The 24704-nt window shown below is 47.7% G+C and overlaps 1 protein-coding gene across 3 annotated transcripts in view; it reads right to left on the bottom strand.

Moving 5' to 3' along the window:
- Positions 1–24704, bottom strand: part of HHIP (hedgehog interacting protein) — a 438585-nt gene that overhangs the window by 40432 nt on the left and 373449 nt on the right. For all 3 annotated transcript variants that reach the window (XM_029600029.1, XM_029600180.1, XM_029600103.1), the window contains exon 13: positions 10404–10552. In XM_029600029.1, coding sequence (XP_029455889.1) covers positions 10404–10552 — 149 coding nt within the window. The remainder of the gene's footprint in view (positions 1–10403; positions 10553–24704) is intronic.

The following is a 24704-nucleotide window of genomic DNA, read 5'->3' as shown; positions in this document are numbered from 1 at the left end:
CCAGAGGAAGTCATATCCATGTTTTTCCACCTCCATTTCTTATGTACGAATATGGAAGGTTTTTGATTCCTGGTGTGACTCCGGGGGAATTGCTCCTCGTCGTGCGTCTGTGGCTCAGATTCTCTCTTTCCTGCAGAGCGGGCTCGGCAAAGGTTTGGCTTACAATTCTCTTCGGGTTAGGTAGCAACCCTTGGTTCGCTCATTGGGCGTTTGGATGGAACACCTCTAGCATCACATCTGGACATTGTCCGCTTTTTGAAAGGTGTCAAACACCTGAGACCTCCGGTCCGTGCCCTGTGTCCTTCGTGGAATTTGAATTTGGTACTATGGGCTTTGGGTGGTCCACCTTTTGAGCCGTTGAAGCATTCTACACTCAAGGATTTAATTCTGAAGACTGTGTTCCTCGTGTCCATTTCTTCAGCTCGCAGAATATCGGAACTGCAAGCTTTGTCTTGTAGGGAACCCTATCTGCGCTTCATGGATTCGGGTGTCACCCTGACTACAGTGCCATCTTTCCTCCTGAAGGTGTTATCCTCGTTTCACCTCAATCAGTTGGTGGAGCTTCCAGCCTTCCAGGAGGAGGACTCCATGGAATTGCGGCGGCTCGATGTTAAGCGAGCGCTCCTTCGTTACCTGGAGGTCACTAATGATTTCTGTCTTTTGGACCATCTGTTTGTTCTCTGGAGTGGCCCCAAGAAAGGTCAACAGGCCTCAAAGACTACTATTGCTCGCTGGTTGAAAGAAGCCATTGTTGCCTCGTATATCGGATCAGGTAAGCTCCCTCCGGATGGTATTAAAGCGCATTCTCTCCATTCTCAGGCGACTTCTAGGGCGAAAGTCAGTCGGTATATTCTCAAGAAATTTGCAGAGCGGCTACATGGAAGTCACTACATACCTTTGTGCGTCATTATCGTCCTAATCTAAGACCTCCGAGGTTGGGTTCGTTTGGCGACCAGGTCATTCAAGCAGGGCTATCGAGGGCTCACCCTATGTAGGGAAGCTTTGGTACATCCCATGGTCTGGACTGATCCGGGTATGTACAGGGAAAAGAAAATTATTCCTTACCTGCTAATTTTCGTTCCTGTAGTACCACGGATCAGTCCAGACACCCACCCACACTTTTCGATAGCACATTTCTGTCCAATATCTTGCTTTTCCTCAGCACAGTTAGCCTGCTCTTTGGCGGTATATTGAGGTTGCAAGTTTTTTCTTGAAGGCTTCGAGATTTGCATTTGCAAATTTTTGGGCTACAGACACTATATGCCTTAACGGCAACTTGTATATAGTTCCCTATTTGGTTGGGAGTTTTTTGCTTGATCCATTCATCAATTAGTTCTGAGTTTTTTGTTCTGCTTTAATATTCTTAATACTAATGGGACGCAGAGGGTGCTCATGGGTAATTCCGAGTGCCTCACAAGTTTTTCTTCTGTCTCCATCTGCTGGAATGGGGATATAACCCATGATCTGGACTGATCCGTGGTACTACAGGAACGAAAATTAGCAGGTAAGGAATAATTTTCTTTTAATTCCATAAATCATGTGATAAGGATGCTATCACATGGTGTGAATGCAAATTTCAGGAAGGTGTGAGATTAGGGAGGAGTTTGGGTGGGAATTATTGAAATGGGGGGGGGGGGGGATGCTATCACACAGTTTTAATGTCAGAAATAACTGCACCATTTTTCCTGGTGTTAAGCTGTGCAAATATGCCCATTACACAATTGCATTTGAGGGAGAGGGAGAGAGGGCCTCTGGCTCTCTTACTTACCCCTAGATTCATGTGTGGCCAAGCCGTTTCTAAAATGCGCTCGGCATGCGCAGGGCCCGACAACGTGCGTATCTCCTGTTATTTTGCGTGCGGGTCTTTTAAAATTCACCCGATAGACGGTAACCTTCAAACCAGTGCGCAGGTGCACTTTTGCGCATATGTGTGAGCACGCGCCCAAGGATGCAGCTGTTTTATAACTTGTGCGCGTATATGCGAGCAGGCTATAAAATAGACTAGATGCACACAATTGCACCAAATTTTCAATGGGTGCATGCTTGGGCGCATAAATTCCTCTTCTACCGCGTAAGTTGGGGGATTTTAAAAGAGGCATTCGCTGATACCATTACCAGTTAACCAGTTCATCCACCAGTTCACCCAGTAACCAGCTAGGTTCTGCCAACCCCCTCTAATTTATTAGCCTGCATTCCCCCCTCTTTGCCCAGACTCCTTTATCCCCTCGGATCTATTTTTTATGTTTTTGCAACTTACACCTTGTCCCTAGCAGAGGTAAAGTTACATGATATGGGATCTCGGTGTGCGCCAGGGCGTGTAAGTATTTACGTGCAAATCTCTTGGCCTAGTCCTGACATGCCCATGCCTCGCCCAGACCACGCCTATGCCCCGTCTCTTTTTGAAAAGTTGTGAGGTATGCATGCCGTGGCATTTACGTGTGTACCTGGGTGCTTTTTGAAATGTGGTTGGCGTGGGCAATCCCAACTTATTCGCACATCCCCTAATTAATGCACATGCCAGGCTTTTAGAATTCACCTTATAGGTTTTAGGGTAGAGATATGCATATTTTATAAATGTATGTATATCATATGTGCAGCTTATAAATGCCAGGATAGATCTGCTCATGGCCATATATGCACATATATGCCATTGAGCGCTCTTGTTTGAAAGTTATAAAGTTATGCTGACATATGTTGAAATTGGTGTTGACAAAAGCTGTTTTCCACTTACAGTAAAACACATAAAAAGTTACAGGAGTAAATTTCTCCAAGAAGGAAGTGTAGAAACATCTCTTTGCTATCTAGATACCCTCTAAACAGTTAGCCACATGGGAGGGGGGGGGGGGGGGGGAGAGAGAGAGAAAATGAACCTCTTTATAAGGCCTTCATAGTAGTCAACTATTTATATCACTATAAGAAGGCCAGCTAGTAACTTGAGGTGAGGTTTGGTGGTGTGTAGGGTTTTGGGGCCAGTTTTACATGCAGGGTGAGATGTACGAATAGCAAGTGTTGCTTACCTGTAGCAGGTGTTCTCACAGGACAGCAGGATGTTAGTCCTCACATATGGGTGACATCATCAGGATGGAGCCCAATCACGGAAAACTTCTGTCAAAGTTTCCAGAACTTTGACTGGCTCCTACTGGGCATGCCCAGCATGGCACTAACCCTGCAGCCAGCAGAGGTCCCCCTTCAGTCTTATTTGATAGCTACAGGCAGTGCCGAAAAAATAAAACAACAAAACGTTATGAACCCAACACCGCGGGGCGGTGGGCGGGTTTCGTGAGGACTAACATCCTGCTGTCCTGTGAGAACACCTGTTACAGGTAAGCAACACTTGCTTTCTCACAGGACAAGCAGGATGGTAGTCCTCACATATGGGTGAGTACTGAGCTGAGGATGTCCGAACATGCACCAAATGTACCCAACGGCATGCAACAGGCACAACAACTGGGGTGGAATTTGGTAGAGGGCATCCTGAACCCCACCGGGCAGGAGGAAGGGTGTTGGTACTTCACGTTGGAATTAGGTTACGCAGGACAGATTGGCCGAAGATGGAATCTTGTCTTCCGGCTTTGTCCAAGCAATAATGGGCTGCGAAAGTGTGGAGAGAGCTCCAGGTGGCAGCCCTGAAAATGTCAGGAAGCGGCACCGATCGTAGGTGTGCTACTGAAGTTGCCATGGCCCTCACAGAGTGTGCTTTAACACAGTCTTGGAAAGGAATGCCTGCTTGCTGATAGCAAAAAGATATGCAGTCCGCCAACCAGGAGGAGAGAGTCTGCTTACCCATAGGATGCCCTAATTTGTTGGGATGGAAAGAGACGAGTAACTGAGTGCTCTTCCTGTGGGCAACTGTACGGTCTAGGTAGAACGCTAGAGCCTGTTTACAGTCGAGGGTATGCAGAGCCTGTTCCCCTGGGTTGGAGTGGGGCCTGGGAAAGAAGATAGGCAGTATGATGGATTGATTAATGTGAAACTCCGAAACTACCTTAGGCAAAAACGTAGGGTGAGTGCGGAGTACCGCCCGGTCCTGCAGGAGTTTAGTGTAAGGCGGATAGGTAACTAGGACCTGTAACTCACTAACCCTGCGAGCTGGAGTGAAGAGGTTCGAATGGTGGTTTCATGAGCCGCCCGAGAACCAGATTAAGGTCCCAAGAAGGGGCTGGAGGACATAAAGGTGGCTTGATATGGAGCAAGCCTTTAAGAAAACGTGTTACGAGGGGTTGTACCGATATAGGGACATCCCCGACACCTTTATGGAAGGCGGCTACCGCACTGACATGCATTCTGATGGAAGAGGTCTTTAGACCTGATTCCGATAAATGCCAGAGATAGTCCAAAAACCTTGGGATTGGACAGGAAAAGTGATCAAGGGACTGCGAGGTGCACCATGATGTGTACCTTTTCCATTTATAGGAATAAGATTATCTTGTGGAAGGCTTTTGTGAAGCAAGCAGGACACGAGAAACCAAATCTGAAAGGTTAAGTGGTTGAAGGATTAACCTTTCAACATCCATGCCGTCAGGGACAAGGCCTGAAGATTGGGATGGCGTAGACATCCGTCGTTCTGAGTGATCAGAAGCAGGTGCATTCCCAAGGGAATGTGCCTGCGGATGGAGAGATCCTGGAGTATGGGAAACCACACTTGGCGTGGCCAGTGAGGTGCTATCAGGATCATGGTTCCCTTGTCCTGACGGAGCTTCACGAGAGCCTTCAGGTGAAGAGGAAGTGGAGGGAATGCATAAAGCAGACCGGCTGCCCACGAGAGGGAGAATGCATCTCTGGGCTGAGTGCGCTTGCTCCAAATGAGGGAGCAGTAATTGTCCACTTTGTGGTTCTGAGGGGACGCAAAGAGGTCTATTTGGGGATGACCCCATTGCTGGAAGAGAGAGGTTGCTACAGAGGGATTGAGAGACCACTTGTGCGGTTGGAAGACATGACTCAATTTGTCTGCCAAGACATTGTGCACTCCTGGCAAATAGGTGGCCTGAGGTACATCGAGTGGGAGAGCGCTTCTGCCCACATCTGCGCAGCTTCCTGACACAGAAGGAAGGAGCCTGTGCCTCCCTGCTTGTTGATGTACCACATGGCCACCTGGTTGTCCGTCTGAATCAGGATGACGTGATTTGATAGGCAATCCTGAAAAGCTCTGAGAGCGTACCACATTGCTCGAAGCTCCAGGAAATTTATCTGGTGTTTGGCTTCCTCTGGAGACCAAAATCGTTGTGACTGTAGATCGTTCACATGAGCTCCCCAGCCGAGGTTGGAAGCGTCGGTGGTGAGAATGAGTTGAGGATCTGACAGGTGAAAAGGCAGTCCCTGGAGGAGATTGTTCTGATCTTTCCACCAGGCGAGAGACAGACGGAGTGCGTTGGTGATGTGGACAATGGTTGACAGAGGCTGAGTCGCTTGAATCCATTGTGACCTCAGAGTCCAATGCATGACTCTCATGGCCAGGCGGGCCATTGGTGTGAGATGGACTGAGGACGCCATGTGTCCAAGAAGGACAAGGAATTGCCGAGCTGTTGCTGTATACCGAGACTGCAACTGATGAGCGAGGGACACAAGGGTTTGCACTCTTTGTTGAGGTAGAAAGGCTTTTGCCTGTAAGGTGTCCAAGTCTGCCCCAATGAACGACAAGGTTTGAGATGGGACTAAATAGGATTTCTCGTAATTGACGAGAAATCCTAGAGAAATTAGAGTGTGTAGGGTCAAATCCAGGACGATCGAGCGGCTTGCTGAGTTGGGGCCCTGATTAACCAGTTGTCTAGATAGGGGTAGACGTGAACACCTTCTTTCCTGAGAAAGGCTGCGACAACCACGAGACATTTGGTAAAGACTCGTGGTGCCAATGTTAGGCCGAATGGAAGCACCCGGTATTGATAGTGCCTTGGGCCTACTAAAAACCTGAGGTACTTGCGATGAGCTGGAGCTATCGCAATGTGGGTGTACGCGTCCTGGAGGTGCAGAGAGCAGAGCCAGTCTCCTCTTTGTAGAAGAGGTAGAAGCGAGCCCAAGGTTACCATCTTGAACTTTTCCCGCTTGAGGTACTTGTTGAGGGCACGTAGGTCCAGAATTGGACGAAGCCCCCCGGAATTTTTGGGGATCAAAAAGTACCGGGACTAGAACCCTAGGCCTTTTTGTGAAAGAGGAATGGGTTCTATTGCCTTTAACTGGAGAAGAAGGGAAACCTCCTGCTCCAGAAGGACAGAGTGGTCGGTTACTCTCCACACTTGTAGAGGTGGTGATTCCGGTGGAAGAGCAAGAAAGTTTAGGTGGTAAACATGAGCAATGATTGCTAGCACCCATTGGCTGGTTGTGATTGATTGCCACATGCCATGAAAGTGGCACAATCGACCTCCCACTGGTATGCCTGGCAGAGGAATCAGGCTGCTGCTCTCCAAGGGAAAGTCAAAAACCTGAAGCAGGCCCCGGCTGGGGAGCTGCTTATGGCTTTTGCTTCCGGGGCTGGCGAGGCTGAGATTTTTGATAAGGCCTCATAACTTGGGACCTTGTTGGTGGAGGATAGTACTTCCTTGGGCGGAAGAATGATTTCTTAGAGTCCTTCTTGAAGGGCTGTCTAGAAGGGATGTCAGAAGGTATCGATGAGAGCTGTTTGAGGGTCTCATGATGGTCCTTTAATTCAGCCACTATTTGCTGAATCTGTTCACCGAAAAGATTATCTCCTATACAGGGCAGATCAGAGAGCCTGTCTTGTACTTCTGGGCGAAGGTCAGAAGACTTGAGCCAGGCCCAGCTTCTTGCCGAAATGGCAGTTGCAGACACTCTAGTGGAGGTGTCGAAGATATCGTAAGCTGTTCTTATCTCATGCTTTCCTGCTTCAAACCCCTTGTTGACAAGGATTTGAAGATGTTCTTGGAATTGGTCAGGCAGGGTTTCAGAGAAGTCCTGTATTTGCTTGAAAATGACCCTGTTGTATTGGGTCATGTACAGCTGGTAAGAAGCAATCCTGGAGATGAGCATGGCCCCTTGGAACACTCGTCGACCAATATTGTCTAGGAACTTATGTTCCTTGCCAGGAGGATTAGAGGAGTGAGGCTTCGTCCTTTTTGCTTTCTTTTGAGCTGATTCTACCACAACTGAGTGGTGGTCAAGCTGAGATTTTTGAAAGCCAGTGGCTGACTGTACCAGATAAGTAGTGTCAGCCTTTTTGTGTACTGGGGCAATGGATCCAGGATTTTCCTAGTTCTTTTTGAGGAGGTCAAGAAGAACTTGATGAATGGGAATAGAAGTGATCACTTTAGGGGCATCCAGGAACTGGAGAAGCTCCATCATCTGGTGCCTATCATCTTGCTCCATCTGAAGCTGAAAAGGGACCAATTCCGACATTTCCTTCACAAAATTAATGAAAGAAAGGTCCTCTGGAGGAGAACGCTTTCTACTTTCAGTAGGAGAGGGAGGTGAAGGTAAGTCATCAGTGTCTGTGGAAGTATCATCACCCCAGGTTTCATAAGGAACAGCAGGCTGACCTGTAGGACGAGAAGGGGGTTGGATACCCAGAGGGCCCGGCTGAGGCTCCGAGAAAATCGAAGGAATCACCGGGGGCACTGTGGACGCCTTGGGGGGCATTGGTGCCAGCATCGAAGGCATCAATGTGCGTATCGCCCCCGATGAATGAATCGGGAGCGAGGGACGACATGGCATCGATGGATGAGGCAATACCCCCGAAGGAGGAATGCGGAACGGTGTTTCTCCTCCCGATGAAGCTGTCATCGGGGAGCGCATCGGAGCCATTGGAGACCCGGGAATCACCGGTGGAAGGGCAGTCATGAGCGCCTCCATCCAGGATAGCAGTGGTGCCAGCGCTGCTGGAATCGGGTCGGTGACCGGTTCCACTCTCGGTACCGGTGTCGGTGCCGGAGGAACCTGGAGTCGTTGCATCGCCTTGTCGATGGCCTCCTGGACCAGCCGGTCCAGTTCTTCCCGGAGACCTGAGGCAATCAGCCCTTGGCTCCGTGACGGAAGAGGGAGGCTGAGGCACAGTCGGAGGGACCACCTTTACAGGCGGAATCGCGACTCCCAAACCCCGATCGGGTGAGGGTGGCCTCGATGTCCCAGTCGCAGGAGTAGTCGGTGCCGTTCCTGGACAGGGCTTCTTCGATGGTGGCTTGGATGGTGGCGAGGTCGATGATTTCGCTCCCTCGACAGTCTGAGACTTACGATGCTGATGGAGATGTTTCTCCCTACGATCCCCTCGATCTTGAGGGGGAGAAACGGGAGTCGATGGCCGTGAAGACGTCGATGGCGGGCGGTCACCGGACGGTTGTCGATGCTGGTGCGACTTCGACGGTGCCGGTTCCGATGATGTCGATGCGCTGGATGGCGTCGGGGTGTGAGCACGGAAAAGGAGTCCCATCTTCTCCATTCTGGCTTTGCGACCTTTTGGTGTCATGAGGGCACATTTGGTGTAAGTCAGGACATCATGCTCACGGCCTAAACACATTACACAGACTCCATGAGGGTCTGTGATAGACATGGTGCGAGTGCAGTCCGGGCACCGACGAAACCCCGACGCCATGGCCATAGAAAAATCGAGCCGCGGTACGGTCGACGGCCAGTAGGCCGCAAGGGCCAAACTCGACGGTAATCGACGAAAAACGGTGAAAAACTTACCAGAGTACCACGGCCTGAGAAAAGTTAGAGGAGGGACCCCTGTGGGGCAATCTAATTTTAATTAACTCCGTGAGGAAAATTCCTGTCAGGAATCTCTTCAGAGCTCCTAAACCGCGAGGCTACTGCTGCGCGGAAAAAAGAAGACTGAAGGGGGACCCCTGCTGGCTGCAGGGTTAGTGCCATGCTGGGCATGCCCAGTAGGGGCCAGTCAAAGTTCTGGAAACTTTGACAGAAGTTTTCCGTGATTGGGCTCCATCTTGATGATGTCACCCATATGTGAGGACTACCATCCTGCTTGTCCTGTGAGAAAGCACAGTACACCTCAGTGAAGATTTGACATCATTTGGAGTGAGGAAAGTCAGACTAAGATGAGGTTACTTTAGTGTTCTCTCGTCCTAGCTTCATAGAACCCTGGTAGAGAGTCCATCAAGCTAGGACGAGAGAACATTGTAGAAATCTCATCTTTGTGTGACTTTCCTCACTCCAAATGACATCAAATGTTCTCTGAACTGTACTGTGCTGTTCATATGTGTCACTCAGCATGTAAAACTGGACCCAAAACCCTACACCACCACCAAAACCTCATCTTGAGTTACTAGCTGGCACTCCTACAGCAGTAAAAATAGTTGACTAATATGTGTGCCACCCCTGAGTCTCTCTCTCTCCCTCTTTCTCTTCCCACTCTCCCCAAAAATGCCTGAAACAGAATTTGCAATATTTATCGCAAATTGCATTACAGCTGTTTCAGGCACACTGCACAGCCTAATACCAGGAAAAAAGGTATAGTTATTTTTGGCGTTAAAAGCATGCAATCCGATAGTGTGCATTAGGTTATAGCACAGTGCAATAATGCCCCTCATTTTCATTAATCCCCCCCAAACCCCTCCCCAATCCTTCCCCTTTGAATACATTTGCCAAATTTGCATTCACACAGTGCGCTGCGATAACTATCCTGGGCATTAACGCCCTAAGGCACTTTGATGAATAACCCTATTAGCCAGATAAGTGCTGATATTCAATATTATCCTGCTTAGTCAAATAAGATTATGACAGCTATTTGACTGTCCTATAATTAGTTGGATACACTTATTTGTCTAACTATAAGATAACCAAAATATCTTGGCCAAGTTAGTTGGATAATTTTATCATGAATCCTGCGAAAACGGGGGGGCTGGGGTAGCCTGCGAAAGCCCACAGTCTTCGCACCACAGCGGTGCGCCGGCTGCTGGCTTTCACACCAAATAGCGCCACCGTGAAAGCTGGTGCTATTCGGCGCGCTACTGCTGATGATAATGTTTGTAACATTATCGCTGGCAGTGAAGACACCGCCGACTCCGCCCCTCCCCGCCTCCTCCCCTCCCCGCCCCGCCTCCTCCCCTCCCCTTAATTTGCTTGCGATAGAGGCTTATTGTACGTGATACAGCCGTACTGCATGCGATAAGCCTTTAGAAAATAACCCCATTAACAAGGTATAATATGTCTTGAGTTTATTGTGAGCCTGTTTTTGCAATTAACAAAAACATGAGCAGTAAATATTGAAGTATGTAGCTTTTCCTTTTGTTGTGGTCTTCAAATAAATTCCAGAAATCAAAACACCAGTGCACGGATGGATCTGATCTGAGATTTTGAATTTGTGAAACTGAAGGTAGCATTTGTTATTTACTTTTAAAATTGGAATTTCTTTCTTGCCTCTGCCATAACAGCAAGCAGGGTGTGAAACAGGTTTTTTTTTTTGTTTTGTTTTCTATACTGCTAAAAAAGCAAATACCAACCGGTTCTGCAGAATTCTCCTTCCCAACCTCGATTACAGCAACATCTTCCTGTTGGCGTACAATGGCCATTCCTACAGTGACGTGAGCATTCAGATGTCAAGAGCTCTGGAGGCTGAAATGGTCTTTTACATTCTTCAGGGACCAGAGGCCTAGATAAAAGAATAACATATCAGATGCATGATAGTATTCAGAGGCCTTATTCACAAAACAACATTAAAAACATTCTTTTACTGCAAAAAAATAATAAAAAAAAAAAAGTTGAGATTAAATGACACTACTGGCAGCAAATAGGCAATTTAAGTACTTGGCTATCAGAAAAAACTCTGCTGATTTATCCCCACCCTAGTGGTTCTGGCCTCCACATGGCAAATAACTGCTTTTCCCAAATATCTACTGACATAAAAGAAGACATTCAATGGCTATTCAGGATGCTTTCAAATTCTCCAGAAGATATTTGCTAAGGATGAAATACAGATATTCAAGGAGGAGCCCTACGATATTTTTCATAGTCAGGTATCTATCCATTTCAGTCTACAACTAGCACTTTCATCTGCCCCCATACCTAAATATTAGCATTTTAATTGCCGTTTAGATGCCTCTGTCCTGAATATCTTGCTCCAACTCAAAGCAGCTGTATGTGAAGTTAGCCTTCTGTTTGACAATGTAACTTTCATTATATTCTGAAAAATTAATTTTTTCTTTCCCTCCCATGAAAAATCATGGCAGCTGGCCTGCGACACACTATATTTCTTTTTACTCTATTTGATTCCATCGGAATGTTAGCCAAAAAAAAAAGACTTAGAAAAAAATGTTTAAAACAGACCCATTTCCAGCTGTTTCTGGTTGCTTTTAAAGTGACAATAATGTGATCTCTGCAGCACATTGTGATGCTAGTACATTGAAAAGAAGGACAGACAGCCCCATCACCCTACCTATGGCAAAGCATCTCAATAAACTATTCACACATCCTCCTCAGCCCACTCTTTACACATACACACTATTAGGACTGATTCTGCACATATTATCATGCTATCTACACGTCATTTCCAGCCCACCCATTATGACTCTCACACATACAGGCTGATTCTGTAAAGAACTCTTGGCCAAGTGCACTTTTAACATGTGGTTGGCTTCGTGTTTTACCGCGCATCTATACTGTAACTGGTTTAGCGGGTCAAAAACGCACGGCTAAACCCCCTGGAAACTAATAGCACTCATCACATGCAAATAGTTAGTCACTCAGGATACCGAAAGTAAAATGTGCGCCAAACTACACATTTTGGTCCGGATGTTCAAAAGGTTATGCACGTAAATCCTCTGGATTTACGTGCATAACCGGCCTTACACGAGCCGGGCCTATTTTCAAAAGGCCCGGCGGCGCACGTAAAGCACCAAGACGCGCATAAGTCCTGGGGCTTGCAAAAAGGGGAGGGGAGGGGATGGGGCATGGGTGGTCCGGGGATGGGGTCAGCGGCTCCTGGCACAGCGGCCATTTGTCGCTGTGTCAGAGATTGCGTGCCGGCAATTGGCAGGCACTCACAACTTGCGGAGGCAGGCGCTAAAGGTAAAACAAAACATTTTGGGGGAGTTAGAGTAGGGCTAGGGGGGAAAGGTTAGGGAAGGGGTGGGAAGGTCAGGTTAGGGGGGAGGGAACGGGAGAAGGCTGCGTAGCTCGGCGTGCACAAAGTGCACAATTGTGCACCCCCTTGTGCGCGCCAACCCTGGATTTTATAACTTGCGCGTGCCTGCGTGCGCAAGTAATAAAATCAGGTGTACATGTGCCCGCGCCTGGTAGTGCGGGCACATATACGCCTGCGTGCAACCTTTTAAAATCTACTCCTTTATGCTCAGAAATTAACGCCTGCCCTTGAGTGGGCGTTAATTTATGAGCAACCCGAAAAAGTGCACAGAAAAGCAGAAAATACTGCTTTTCTGTGCACCCTCCGACTTAATATCTTAGCGATATTAAGTTGGAGACCAAAAATAAAAAAAATAAAAATAAAAAAAATGTGCCGGCCAGTCCAGTTAGGAGAATGGATGCTCAGTTTTAACGGCGTCTGTTTTCCTAACCGATGGCTGTCAGCGGGTTCAGGAAAACCAACGTTCATAAAATTGAGCATTGGTTTCCTGAACCCGCTGACAGAGCCTCCTCTCCCGGGCAAGGAGGCACTAGGGGGCACGTAATCGTCCCTATCGCCTCCTTTTAGCGCAACCCCTCATTTAAATACAGGATCGCGCACACAGGAGAGGTGGCTAGGCGCACGTTGGAAGATCGGGTGCTCAACATGAAGCGCCTGTTCTCCCATGATTCTTACTGAATCAGCCTGATACACACTATTGGGACTGACCTCATACACATTCCATTCATAATCCTGCCACAAGCACATCGTTCAAGAACATGCACCTCTAATGGTTTTGTTTGTTTTATGTTTATTATTTTATGCTAATTGCTTTATGTTTTTCTGATGTTCATGCTTGTTTTAAGCTTTGTACATCACTGAGCAATTTTATTCTAAATCTGGAAAGCAAGTAATACATTTTATTAAATAAGCAAACAAAATAAATATATAAATAAAAGTGTAAGAAAACCCTTGCAAGACTTCAATATTCAGTGTCACTTAACCAGCTAAGTTCAGACTTATTCAGTTAAGTGGTACTGTTTCAATATTTAGCCACATTCATCGACCACTATTTAGCCGGATTACTACTTATCCAGCTACATAGTTAGCTCACTAATAGGGTCATTCATCAAAATGTGTCATGGCATTAACAGCACTATCGCATGGCGTGAATGCAAATTTTCCTGATGTTAAGCTGTGCAATATGACTTGAGGAAGGGGGGGGGGGGGGGGAGAGAGAGAGAGAGAAAGAGAGCACCTCTGGGGAGGCCTTCACAGTGTGCAACTATTTATATGCCTACAGAGGGGCAGCTAATAGCTCAAGGTAAGGTGTTAGTGGTGGGTTAGGGTTTAGGGACCAGATTATCATGCATAGGTAGACGTTCGAACAGCACAGTACACCTTGGTGAAGATCTGATGTCATTTGGAGTAAGGAAAGTCTCACAAAGATGAAATTTTGTACTATGTTATCTCGCAATAGCTTGATGGAACCCTGTTATACAGTCTATCAAGCTAGGGTGAGAGAACATAGTAGAAATGTCATCTTTGTGAGACTTTCCTCACTCCAAATGATGTCAAATCTTCACCAAGGTGTACTGTGCTGTTCATATGTCTCCCTATGCATGAAAAACTGACCCCTAAATTCTAAACCACCACCAACACCTCACCTCAAGCTATTAGCTGCCCCACCTATAGAGATATAAATAATACTTGACTGCTATGAGTGCTTTATAGATAGTCTCTCTCTCTAATTTATTCTACTACCTATGCAAAGCACCATGGTGCAATAACTCTAAAATTACTCTAAACACACCCATTTTTCTTATCACAGGTCTGCAATATTACAGCGTTTTGATGAATCTAGAGATAAGTAAGAGGCAGGATGGAGGTTAAGTTAGTTGGATAAGTCAGACCTGCTATTAAGTAGGTCTAAAGTTAGCTAGATAAATATATCTGACTAGCTATTAGATAGCTGGGTATATTCAGCAGTGTGGCTGCACTGCATTTTGTTTTGTGCTATTTTTCTTTAGTTTACAAAACCGAAATAAACATAAAAATAAAATCCCACCCCAAAACTGAATTAAAAAACACCATAAGGGGGATTCAAGATGGCCGAACATGCTGGATGTATGTGAGGTTGTTCCATGCGGGTCGTATTGCCTTCTCTTTTGGTATGCCTCATTTGGTGAGAAAGCGGCAGGCTAAATAGCAAGAAGCCCAGCCAACACTTATTGTTCCCAAAATAGGCAGTGCAATGGAGAACGGAAGAACTGGGTGCGGCCTTGCTGGAAGGTGATCGGGAGGAAGTTTTACCCAACGTCTCCCTTGAGCTTCATACTACTCTCTCCCCGGAAGAATGGACAATCCCATTGAACCACACGGAAGGGAGGCCCAACACCCAGTCCCACGTGTCCACAACACTTGATGCTAGTTGGATCTTGAGTGGGCAACAGGAGGCAAGAACATCAGAGTTGGCCTCCGATTGTTCCTGGTTAAGGCCTAGAATTACTGAACTTCAGTCAGCAGCTGGAGGAGCATTGGTAGTACCTGAATTTATTAAGTGATTTCCCTTGATTCAATATGGGAGGCTATTCAGACTCTTAATTCTAATATTCTTGTTGATTAAGGAAAATCAAGCACTGTTTGTAAGGTTGGAAAACCTGGAAAACTCAATGAAGGGGAAACATTTATGGTTTATAAATTTTCCTAGGGATCCGTTAATCCCTGCAAAGGATATGTGGAAGAAATCATGTTTGAAATTCTAAAAGTCTCAGAACAGACATTACCTTTAACATCCTGAGTGTATTATATTCCTCCGCTTGAGAGAGGATTCCAAAGAACAGAAAGGAATGCAAGTTTTAACATCTACTGTGACGCCATGATTAAATCTTGCAGAAATACTTGAAACTACCCAAAAGGATTTGATCACTCCTGCGACTCTGATTGTCTCATTTCTCTTAGAGGTGGATAAGGAGTGGACACTAAGGGCCAGATTTTAGAATCTACGCCTGATTTTATAACATGCGCGCGCAGCAGCGCATGTTATAAAATCCTGGGTCGGCGTGCGCAAGGGGGTGCACACCTGTGCACCTTCCATACGCCGAGCCCAAGGGGAGCCCCGAAGGCTTTCCCTGTTCCCTCTGACCCCCCCTTCCCCTATCTAACCCGCCCCCCAGCCCTACCTAAATCCCCCCCTTACCTGTATTTCTTTATTTACGCCTGCCCCTGGCATGACCGCTGTGCCAGAGGCCTCAGTCTCGCCCCGCCCCCGCTCACTCCCCGCCCATTTTTTCAAGCCCCAGGACATATGTGCATCCCTGGGCTTGCGCGCGTCGCCGAGCCTAGGCAAATTAGGCTCGGCGCACGCAGGTGGGTTTTAAAAGGGTTACGCGCGTATATTACGTGTGTAACCCTTTTAAAAGCTGCCCCTAAAGATGTACTTTCGCCACCGTTTAGAAACTTTCATGGATTAAAAATCTGTATTTTCCCTGATTTGTCAAGGACTACTCAGAAAAGAAGGAAACAGTTCTTATTAACAGGACCTAGGGTTTCTGAGATGGGGCCCTATTTATATTAAAATTTCCTTGTAAATGCATAAATACCAAGGTTTTTCCTATATTTTTTTTCAGCCTAACCAGCTTTCCTCTTTTCTCTCAGATAAGATTGTACCAGTAACCAGCTCTTCTCCAATTGTAACTGAACGAGTGATATTTAGCCATTTAGTTCCATATTGTATGGTTCTCTGCACAGCAGATTCCTATTTCCTTTGTTTTCAATATACCTGAGGTTGTGGTGATGGATCCCACGTTGAGGACTTTGATTAATAGAGATGAAGTTTAATTTCTATTGAGCCATATTACTTGACTTTATTATCTCTGATTTCAATCAATATATGTATTTCCTGCAAATATATGTTAAATTTATGAACAATAAATAATAATTTAAAAAAATCGAATTAAAAAAAGAAAAGGGCCTCCCGTGGCCTCCTGTCCCCACCTCCCATCTCTCCCATCTGGAAAAATACCAGGGCCAGGATCCTCACTGGCTCACACTTACCTGGTCCGAGGGGATCCGCTGATGAGGCCAAGGCCCAAGCTGAAGTCGAGGTCTTGTGTAGGCTGAGAGCACAGTAGGTACCCGTGACCTTAGCCTAAGCCCTATGCAAAGGCCAGTCTTGGAGGCCTAGTCCTGATGACAGGGCCTAGGCCAGATGTTGGGGCCTCGACCTTGGTCCAGGCCTGATGCCGGGGCCTGGTCCTGAGGCCAGATCCCGACACTTGGGTGTTGGCCTTGGCCAAAGCATGATATCAGGGCCCAGTCTGGAAGTCGGGTACTGATGCAGGCTAAGGCCCAATGCCAGGGCCTGGTCCAGAGGCCAAGGTCCAGCATCAGGCCTGGGCCTTGGCTTAGGCTGAGGGCCAGACTTCAGGATCCAGCCTCTGGGCTGGGCCCCGGTTTTGGGACCTGACCTCTGGAGCTGGACCTGGCTTAGTCTCAGGTCCAGGGACCTAGCCTCTGAACCAGGGCCCAGTATTGGGCCTGGGGCCTGGTTCTTGGCCGAGGTCCAGGCATCATAACCTGGCTTCCGGAACAGGCTCCGGTGTAAGGCCTGGGCCCTGATGTTGGCTCTGGGCCTAGGCTGAGGCCCAGGGGACAGGCCTGGGCCAGAGCCTTGTCTTAGGCCCAGGTGTCAGGATCCAGCCTTCAGGCCAGGCCATGATGACAGGATATGGCCTCCGGATGGGGCCCTGGCATTGGGCCTGGGCCTGAACTACAGCATTGGATTCCTGATGAGCAAGGTAAGTTGGGGCCAGGAACTTTACCACTCCTGGAAAAAGTTTTTGGGCTTTGCTTGGGTCTTGACCAAGGCCCCGGAATTGGGTCCAGGCCTACTCCGAGGTTCTGGTGTTGTTATTAGGAGTAGGCTGCAGACCCCTATTTTCTGAACTTAATGGTCTATGATAAGTGACCATTGGGAATGAAAAATGGAAGTGTTTCCCCCAGTGGAAGAGATTTCAGGGGAGTAAGAGAACGATTAATTTTGTAGTTAAAAATTCTGAGTTAGCTTTTGGTTGTTGGTTAGGTTTTCGTTGAGGTCTAGCCCATGAACAAAATTTGGCCTGAATGTGTGGGAGCTGCTGTTGAGGCTATAGGTGCTGAGAATGCTGTCTCTGAAAGGGATAAGGTTTGTATCTTCTATGAGGGTAGTAATACTATTTCTTGTAGATTTGTGATTGATACCTCTTTTGAGATGAAACAGGATCAGAAGTTGCTACTGTTAGCATCTTCCTTAATTATGTTGACCATTTCTTTAAACTCATCTCAAAATAAATTATTGGGCATTGGGCACCTGCTAATTTATCATGGACATCTTCCCTAATGCTGATGACCTCAAACCTGTCATATAGTGATCTTATGAGGTGCTTTGTGCATTTGTTTGCCTCACTAATATGAACATTTTAAAAGGAATCAAAAAACTTTGAAATATCATGGGGGCAGAGAGAGCAGAAAAAAAATGTTCTTTCATTTCAGCAGAAGAAAAAGGATTGAAGAATATGTTTGTGCAAATGCTCAAGTCCAAATGTTGCATGCTTCTCAGCAAAGTCTGTGCCTTCTTGTTTGTTGATGCAGTACATTCCTACTTGATTGTCTGTTTGTACTTGTACTATTTTTCCTATTAACCATGATTTGAAAACCTTCTTGCCCTGAGTTCTAGTAGATTTGTGTATAACTTTTTATCTTGCAGATTGCTCACTAACCTTGAATGGAGGCATCTGTATTAATTATCTGCTGTATCTGAGGGGATTGAAAAATCGGCATTCAAGGGAGGAGTAAAGGTTGGCTTTATCACATTAGAGAATGAGGGGTTTGATAGCTAGATCTTATGAGGGAGGAAAGCTATCCTTTTTATGATATCCAAGGTGTTATGACCGCTGGCCGCGGCAACCCATGACCGGGGTTGACCAGCATGGCTGCTGGCCGCGGCGGTCTGCGGCTGGGTCCTATTGCTCACCCGTGGTGCAGGCAGCCTTCCCCGGTGTTCTTCTCGCGGCCGCTGCTGAGGCCGGCCGCATGGTCCTGCATGGCCTGATGACTCCGCCCCTCCGGGTTAGCTAGGGCTGCTAGGGCTGCGTGCGCGGCTGAAGAAAATTATTTAAAGGGGCCACGACAGGAAATTGTCGTGGCTCCCTCCCGGGACTCCTCCCTCACCTTAGTATTTAAGGCAAGGTCTGACTCTCAGACCTTGCCTTGGTATTGAGGCTCTTGTGGGAGTTTGCCTGTACTCCGTGTTCCTGGTTCCGGTCTCCTTTCTGTCCCTGCTTCCGATTGGACTGCTTCATTGGCTTTTGACCTTCGGACTGGCTGCAGTGATTTCTTGGTTTGACCATGGACTGGCTTCGGACCTCTCTCCTGATTTGCTCCTGGACTGGCTTTGGACCTTTCTTCTGATTCGCTCCTGGACTGGCTTTGGACCATTCTACTGTCTTGCTTCTGGACCGGCTTACGATCCTTCTTTGAACTTCGACCCTAGAACCGGTTCTTGGCTATTCTTCGACTCATGCTCCTGGACTGTCTACGACCTGCTGGAGGCGCCAGCCATCTGGAATCTACGACCTGCTGCAGGCGCCAGCCATCCGGAATCCACGACCTGCAGGAGGCGCCTGCGTCCAGACCTATCTTCAGTCTACGGTGAGTCTCCTAAGTCCCAGCGGCCGGGTTCCTACGGGCTCCTCCTGGGAGAACCACGAGCTTCCAGGGCGAAGTCGTCCGTCTACTACCGTATCTTCAAGCCTTGCCCTCTGACGGTAGGGACCAGAGAGGGTTGATTCTCTCTTTGGTAGCATTAACCTTACCTCGGATTAAGGGTCCACCTCCTGGTTCGTAAAAGAATACCAAGGCCATGGACCCGGCAGAGGCTTCAACTCGTCAGGCCATTCCTGGATTGGCCCAGAAAGTCATGGAGCAGCAACGGATATTGGAATCTATGGCAGCCTCCCTGGAACGACTCAACGCCCGTCTAGATTCTCTGGCCTCGGTTCACACAACGCCTCCACCAGTACCACTACTGTCCATGATGCAGAGTAACACCCGTGCTATGATTCCGTTGCCTATTCCTTCACGTTACGCTGGCGAACTCTGCTTATGTGAGGGATTTCTCGACCAATGCAGCATGCAATTTCATCTTCAAGCCTCACTCTTTCCGGATGATCTTACAAAAACTACATATATCCTGTCTCTGTTAGAGGGTAAAGCCCTGGCCTGGGCTTCTCCCTTCTGGTGATGGTCAGATCCAATTCTACAAAATCTTCCCAAATTCTTGGAGTTGTTTCAAGCGGTGTTTGACGATCCAGGGAAACAGGTGGTTGCTGGTTCCAGACTTCTACAGCTTCGGCAAGGAGATCGGCCACTGGCTGACTACACAATTGAATTTAGGACCCTGGCATTGGAACTCCATTGGGAGGAGAACTGTCTCTGGTCCATATTCCTGGATGGTCTATCACCCAGAATAAAGGATGAAATGGCAGCCCGGGAGTTGCCTCAATCATTGGACTCCATCGTGGACTTGGTAACCCAGATCGACCATCAGCTATAGGAAAGAGCTCGTAAGGGATCAAGCATGAGAAGGCCCATGGCAGGTACTACTCATTCCCGCTCAGTTCCCGGCTCACGAACCGCTTCTATCCCAGAAGGGACTACGGAAGAACCTAATCAATTGGTTTGGGGCCCTCTTTCTCCTGAAGAACGGCAAAGATGCTGCAAGGCAGGACTCTGCTTATATTGTGGAGGAGCGGGTCATCGCATTGCTCGTTGCCCAATGCGTCCGGGAAACTCCCAAAGCCTAGGCATCACTTCTCCGGCTCCCCCACTAACTCTGCATGTCACCCTGTGTTTTGAAGATCATCAGTTCTCTTCTTTGGTCTTAGTAGACTCGGAAGCTGGGGGAAATTTTATTCTTCAAGATGTGGTTGAACAACTACATATTCCTACTTCCTTGTGTCCTAAACCGTTAATCATATCATCCATTCATGGGGATCCCCTGCCGGGGAGGATAACTCATCATACCATTCTGATGGAGTGCCATATTGCCCCGAACCACACCAAAAGTATCTCCTTTTATATCATCCAGAAAACCATCCATCCTATAGTTCTTGGTAGTCCATGGTTGCAACAGCACAACCCCCAGTTTGTCTGGACATCTTTAAAACTTATCCACTGAGGTCCAGCATGCCAAGAGACCTGCACTAACGGATCAAGCTCCTCCTGTAGTTTCATCTACACTTCCCATCTTGAAGGTCTACCATCACAGTATAATCAGTTTTTGGACATTTTTTCCAAAAAGGCTGTTGACATTTTGCCTCCACATCGAGAATTAGATTGTAGCATCAATCTGATTCCTGGCGCTACCCCGCCTCGTGGTAGGGTCTATCCGTTATCTGCCTTGGAGACCCGTGCTATGTCAGAATATATCCAAGACAACTTACAGAAAGGATTCATTAGGCGCTCTAAATCCCCAGCTGGGGCCGGCTTCTTCTTTGTTGGGAAAAAAGATGGGACCCTGCATCCATGTATAGACTTCCGTGGGTTTAATGCCATTACTATCAAAGACTGGTACCCATTACCGCTAATAGCTGAACTTTTCGACCGTCTACAGGGGGCCCAGGTGTTCTCGAAATTGGATCTTCGAGGAGCATATAATCTCATCAGTATTCGAGAGGGTGACGAGTGGAAGACGGCTTTCAACACCAGGGATGGACATTATGAATATCTTGTCATGCCTTTTGGATTAACTAACGCTCCGGCAGTATTTCAGCATTTCATTAATGAAATATTCCGCGACCTGCTCTATGTCTGTGTTGTAGTCTATCTAGATGACATTTTGATTTTTTCCTCTAATTTACAGACACATCGACAACACGTTTTTCTGGTGTTACAACGTCTAAGAGAAAATCATCTCTATGCTAAGATTGAAAAGTGCATTTTTGAGCAAGAATCACTACCATTTTTGGGGTATATTATTTCTAAACAAGGCTTTCAGATGAATCCATCCAAATTAAAATGTATCCAAGAATGGCCTCAACCTAACGGATTACGTGCGCTCCAGCGCTTCCTTGGCTTTGCTAACTACTATCGTAGTTTTATTCTGAATTTCTCCAAATTAGCGGCACCTCTCACGGCTCTTACTCGCAAAGGGGCTAATATTAAGTCTTGGCTGTTAGAGGCTGAAGAAGCGTTCCGGGCGCTCAAGAATTCGTTCCTCAAAAAACCTTGCCTTCGGCATCCTGATCCCAGACGTCCATTTGTAGTAGAGGTGGATGCATCAGCTGAAGGGGTAGGAGCTGTTCTAAGCCAGAATGACACCACAGGAACGTCTCATTCTTGTTCATATTACTCTAGGAAATTTTCGTCGGCCGAACGAAATTATTCCATCGGCGACAAAGAGCTTCTTGCCATTAAACTGGCTTTTGAAGAGTGGCAGCAGTGGCTGGAGGGAGCCCAACTTCGTATTGCAGTCTACACAGACCATAAGAACCTAGTGTACCTCCAACAGGCCCAAAGTCTGAACCCGTGTCAAGCTCGATGGGCGCTGTTTTTCACACGCTTTAACTTTGAATTGCGTTACCGACCTGCTAACAAAAATATTAAGGCAGATGCCCTATCCCGATCCTTCTCTGCAGAGGATATTGAAGAGCCTATCCAACATATTATAGATCCGGCCTGCATCACCCTAGCTGCGACCTTCACGGTCCCACCTGGTAAAACGGTGGTACCCAAGAAACTACGTAATAAAGTGTTGTCCTGGGGACATGATTCTCAACTAGCAGGGCACCCTGGAAGAGCCCGGACTCAGACACTTCTACAACAGTACCACTGGTGGCCTGGAATGTGCAAGGACATAAAAGCTTATGTGACTTCCTGTCCAACCTGTGCTCAACATAAGATTCCTACTGGGAAAACACAAGGACTGTTACAACCATTACTGGCACCCTCGAAACCTTGGACACACATCTCCACAGATTTCATTGTGGACCTTCTGCCCTTAGAGGGCAACGCTGTTATATGGGTAGTAGTGGACCGGTTTTCTAAAATGGCCCACTTTATCCCACTACCCTCCCTCCCTTCTGCTCCTCATTTGGCTCAACTGTTTATGCGCCAAATCTTCAGACTTCACGGTCTGCCGCAGCACATTGTTTCTGACCAAGGTCCTCAGTTCACAGAACGTTACTGGCGCAATCTCTGTAAAAAATTTCACATTTCTTTGGACTTTACTACTGTGTTTCATCCACAAGCCAATGGACAGGCTGAACGTACGAATCGTACATTAAAACAATTTCTACGAATATACGTCAATTCTCACCAAGATGATTGGGCAACTCTTCTGTCTTGGGCTGAATTTTCCCATAATTCTCACGCCTGTACTTCTACAGGGGCTTCGCCTTTTCAGATCATATTTGGACGACAACCCAGACCACCCTTGCCTTTGCCGTTACAGATTCCATCCCCGGCAGCCCAGCTCACTGCTGCACAATTAAGACGGCTATGGTTCCATACTCAGCAGATGCTTCGTAAAGCAGCTCTCTCTGCCAAAAACTTTGCCGACAGGCAGCATCAACCAGGCCCCTGGTTCCATCCGGGTGAAAAAGTGTGGCTGAGCACCCGGCACATCCACCTGAGAGTTCCATCCATGCGATTAGGACCTCGCTATATTGGGCCCTTTCCGATGCTTCGACAACTAGGGCCTGTGACCTATCAACTTCGTCTGCCAGCGACATTACGAATTCATAATTCCTTTCACACGTCACTGCTGAAGCCGTTGGTCCTCACTTGGCCTTCTCGCAAGGTTCCTGAAGCCCCTCAGCATAGGGCTGAAGAAGAGACAATTTATCAGGTACATGAGGTACTGGATTTCTGGAGACGTGGCAAAACATGGGAATACCTCCTAGCCTGGGAGGGATTCTGACTGGAGGAGAATTCCTGGGAGCCTGCTAAGAACATCCTGGATAAGAATCTTCTCAAGGACTTTCACACTGCTCACCCGGGAAAACCCAGACCTTCTAGAGGGTGGCCTAAAGGAGGGGGTACTGTTATGACCGCCGGCTGCGGCAGCCCACGACCGGAGTCTTCCAGCATGGCTGCCGTCTGCAGCGGTCCGCGGCCGAGTTCTATTGCTCACCCGCGGCATCGGGTCTGGACTGAGGCTCCTGCTGGTGCAGGCAGCCTTCCCCGGTGTTCTTCTTGTGGCCGCGGCCGCTGCTGAGGCCGGCCGCATGGTCCTGCACAGCCCGATAACTCCGCCCCTCCGAGTTAGCTAGGACCGCGTGAGCGGCTGAAGAAAATTATTTAAAGGGGCCATGACAGGAAGTTGTCGTGGCTCCCTCCTGGGACTCCTCCCTCACCTTAGTATTTAAGTCAAGGTCTGACCCTCAGTGTTCTCTCCATACCTTTGCAGCCCACTATTGCTTGGACAAAGCCGGAAGACAAGATTCCATCTTCGGCCAGTCTGTCCTGCGTAACCTGTTTCCAACGTGACGTACCAACACCCTTCCACCTGCCCGGAGGGGTTCAGGATGCCCTCTACCAAATTCCACCCCAGTTGTGCCTGTTGCACGCCTTTGGGTACATTTGGTGCATGTTCGGACATCCTCAGCTCGGTACTCACCCATATGTGAGGACTACCATCCTGCTTGTCCTGTGAGAAAGCAAATGTTGCTTACCTGTAACAGGTGTTCTCACAGGACAGCAGGATGTTAGTCCTCACGAAACCTGCCTGCCGCCCTGCGGTGTTGGGTTCGTAATATTTTGTTATTTTATTTTTCGGCACTGCCTGTAGCTTTCAAATAAGACTGAAGGGGGACCCCTGCTGGCTGCAGGGTTAGTGCCATTCTGGGCATGCCCAGTAGGGGCCAGTCAAAGGTCTGGAAACTTTGACAGAAGTTTTCTGTAATTGGGCTCCATCCTGATGATGTCACCCATATGTGAGGACTACCATCCTGCTTGTCCTGTGAGAAGACAGGGTATACTGGATACAAGATGGTACACTCTCAATAGTAGATGTATGCAATGGTCTCTATGCCACAGAGAGTCTTCAGTACATTCAGGAACAGGAGCCGTAGGCGAGCACTGGATCCCACAAACAGTCTATAATAAGAACTCACAATTGCTATATATGAAATGGCTTCTAGAGTAGAAGAGAGTCTGTATAAGATTCTAGGAACATGGGCCCTCGAGGAGCGAGTACCGGTTCATATCTGTAATGTTGCCAGTGTAATTCTTGATCTCTGTACCTGCGATAACATCTTGGATGGAAGGGAGTCTTCAGAGCAATAGGAATGTAGGCCCTCGTGGAGCGAGTACCGATGTAATAGAACTCTCTGTGTTCACGTCCGCGATCGCTTCCAGGAAATGAGGAGTCTTCCGAGTGTTCTGGCAATCTGAAATCAAGAAGAGAGAGCGGAGCCCCCTTGGAGCGGGTACTCCTGGTAAGTTTGAAAAGGCTGAGCAGTGGGGACGGTTCCCCGGCTGACTCGGATCGTTGTTGCAAGTATCGTGGACTGCTGAAGCAAGCCCCGTTGGAGTTCCTTGCTAACTCGTTAAAGTGCAGATGGATGATGTCACTACGGGTTCGCACCCTTGCTGGTACAAAGTCTGGAGAGCGCGCGCCGTGACATCATTGGGAACATGG

The sequence above is a fragment of the Rhinatrema bivittatum genome, chromosome 1 (assembly GCF_901001135.1).
Source record: "Rhinatrema bivittatum chromosome 1, aRhiBiv1.1, whole genome shotgun sequence".
Taxonomy (NCBI): domain Eukaryota; kingdom Metazoa; phylum Chordata; class Amphibia; order Gymnophiona; family Rhinatrematidae; genus Rhinatrema; species Rhinatrema bivittatum.
This window is presented reverse-complemented; position numbering and strand designations above follow the sequence as displayed.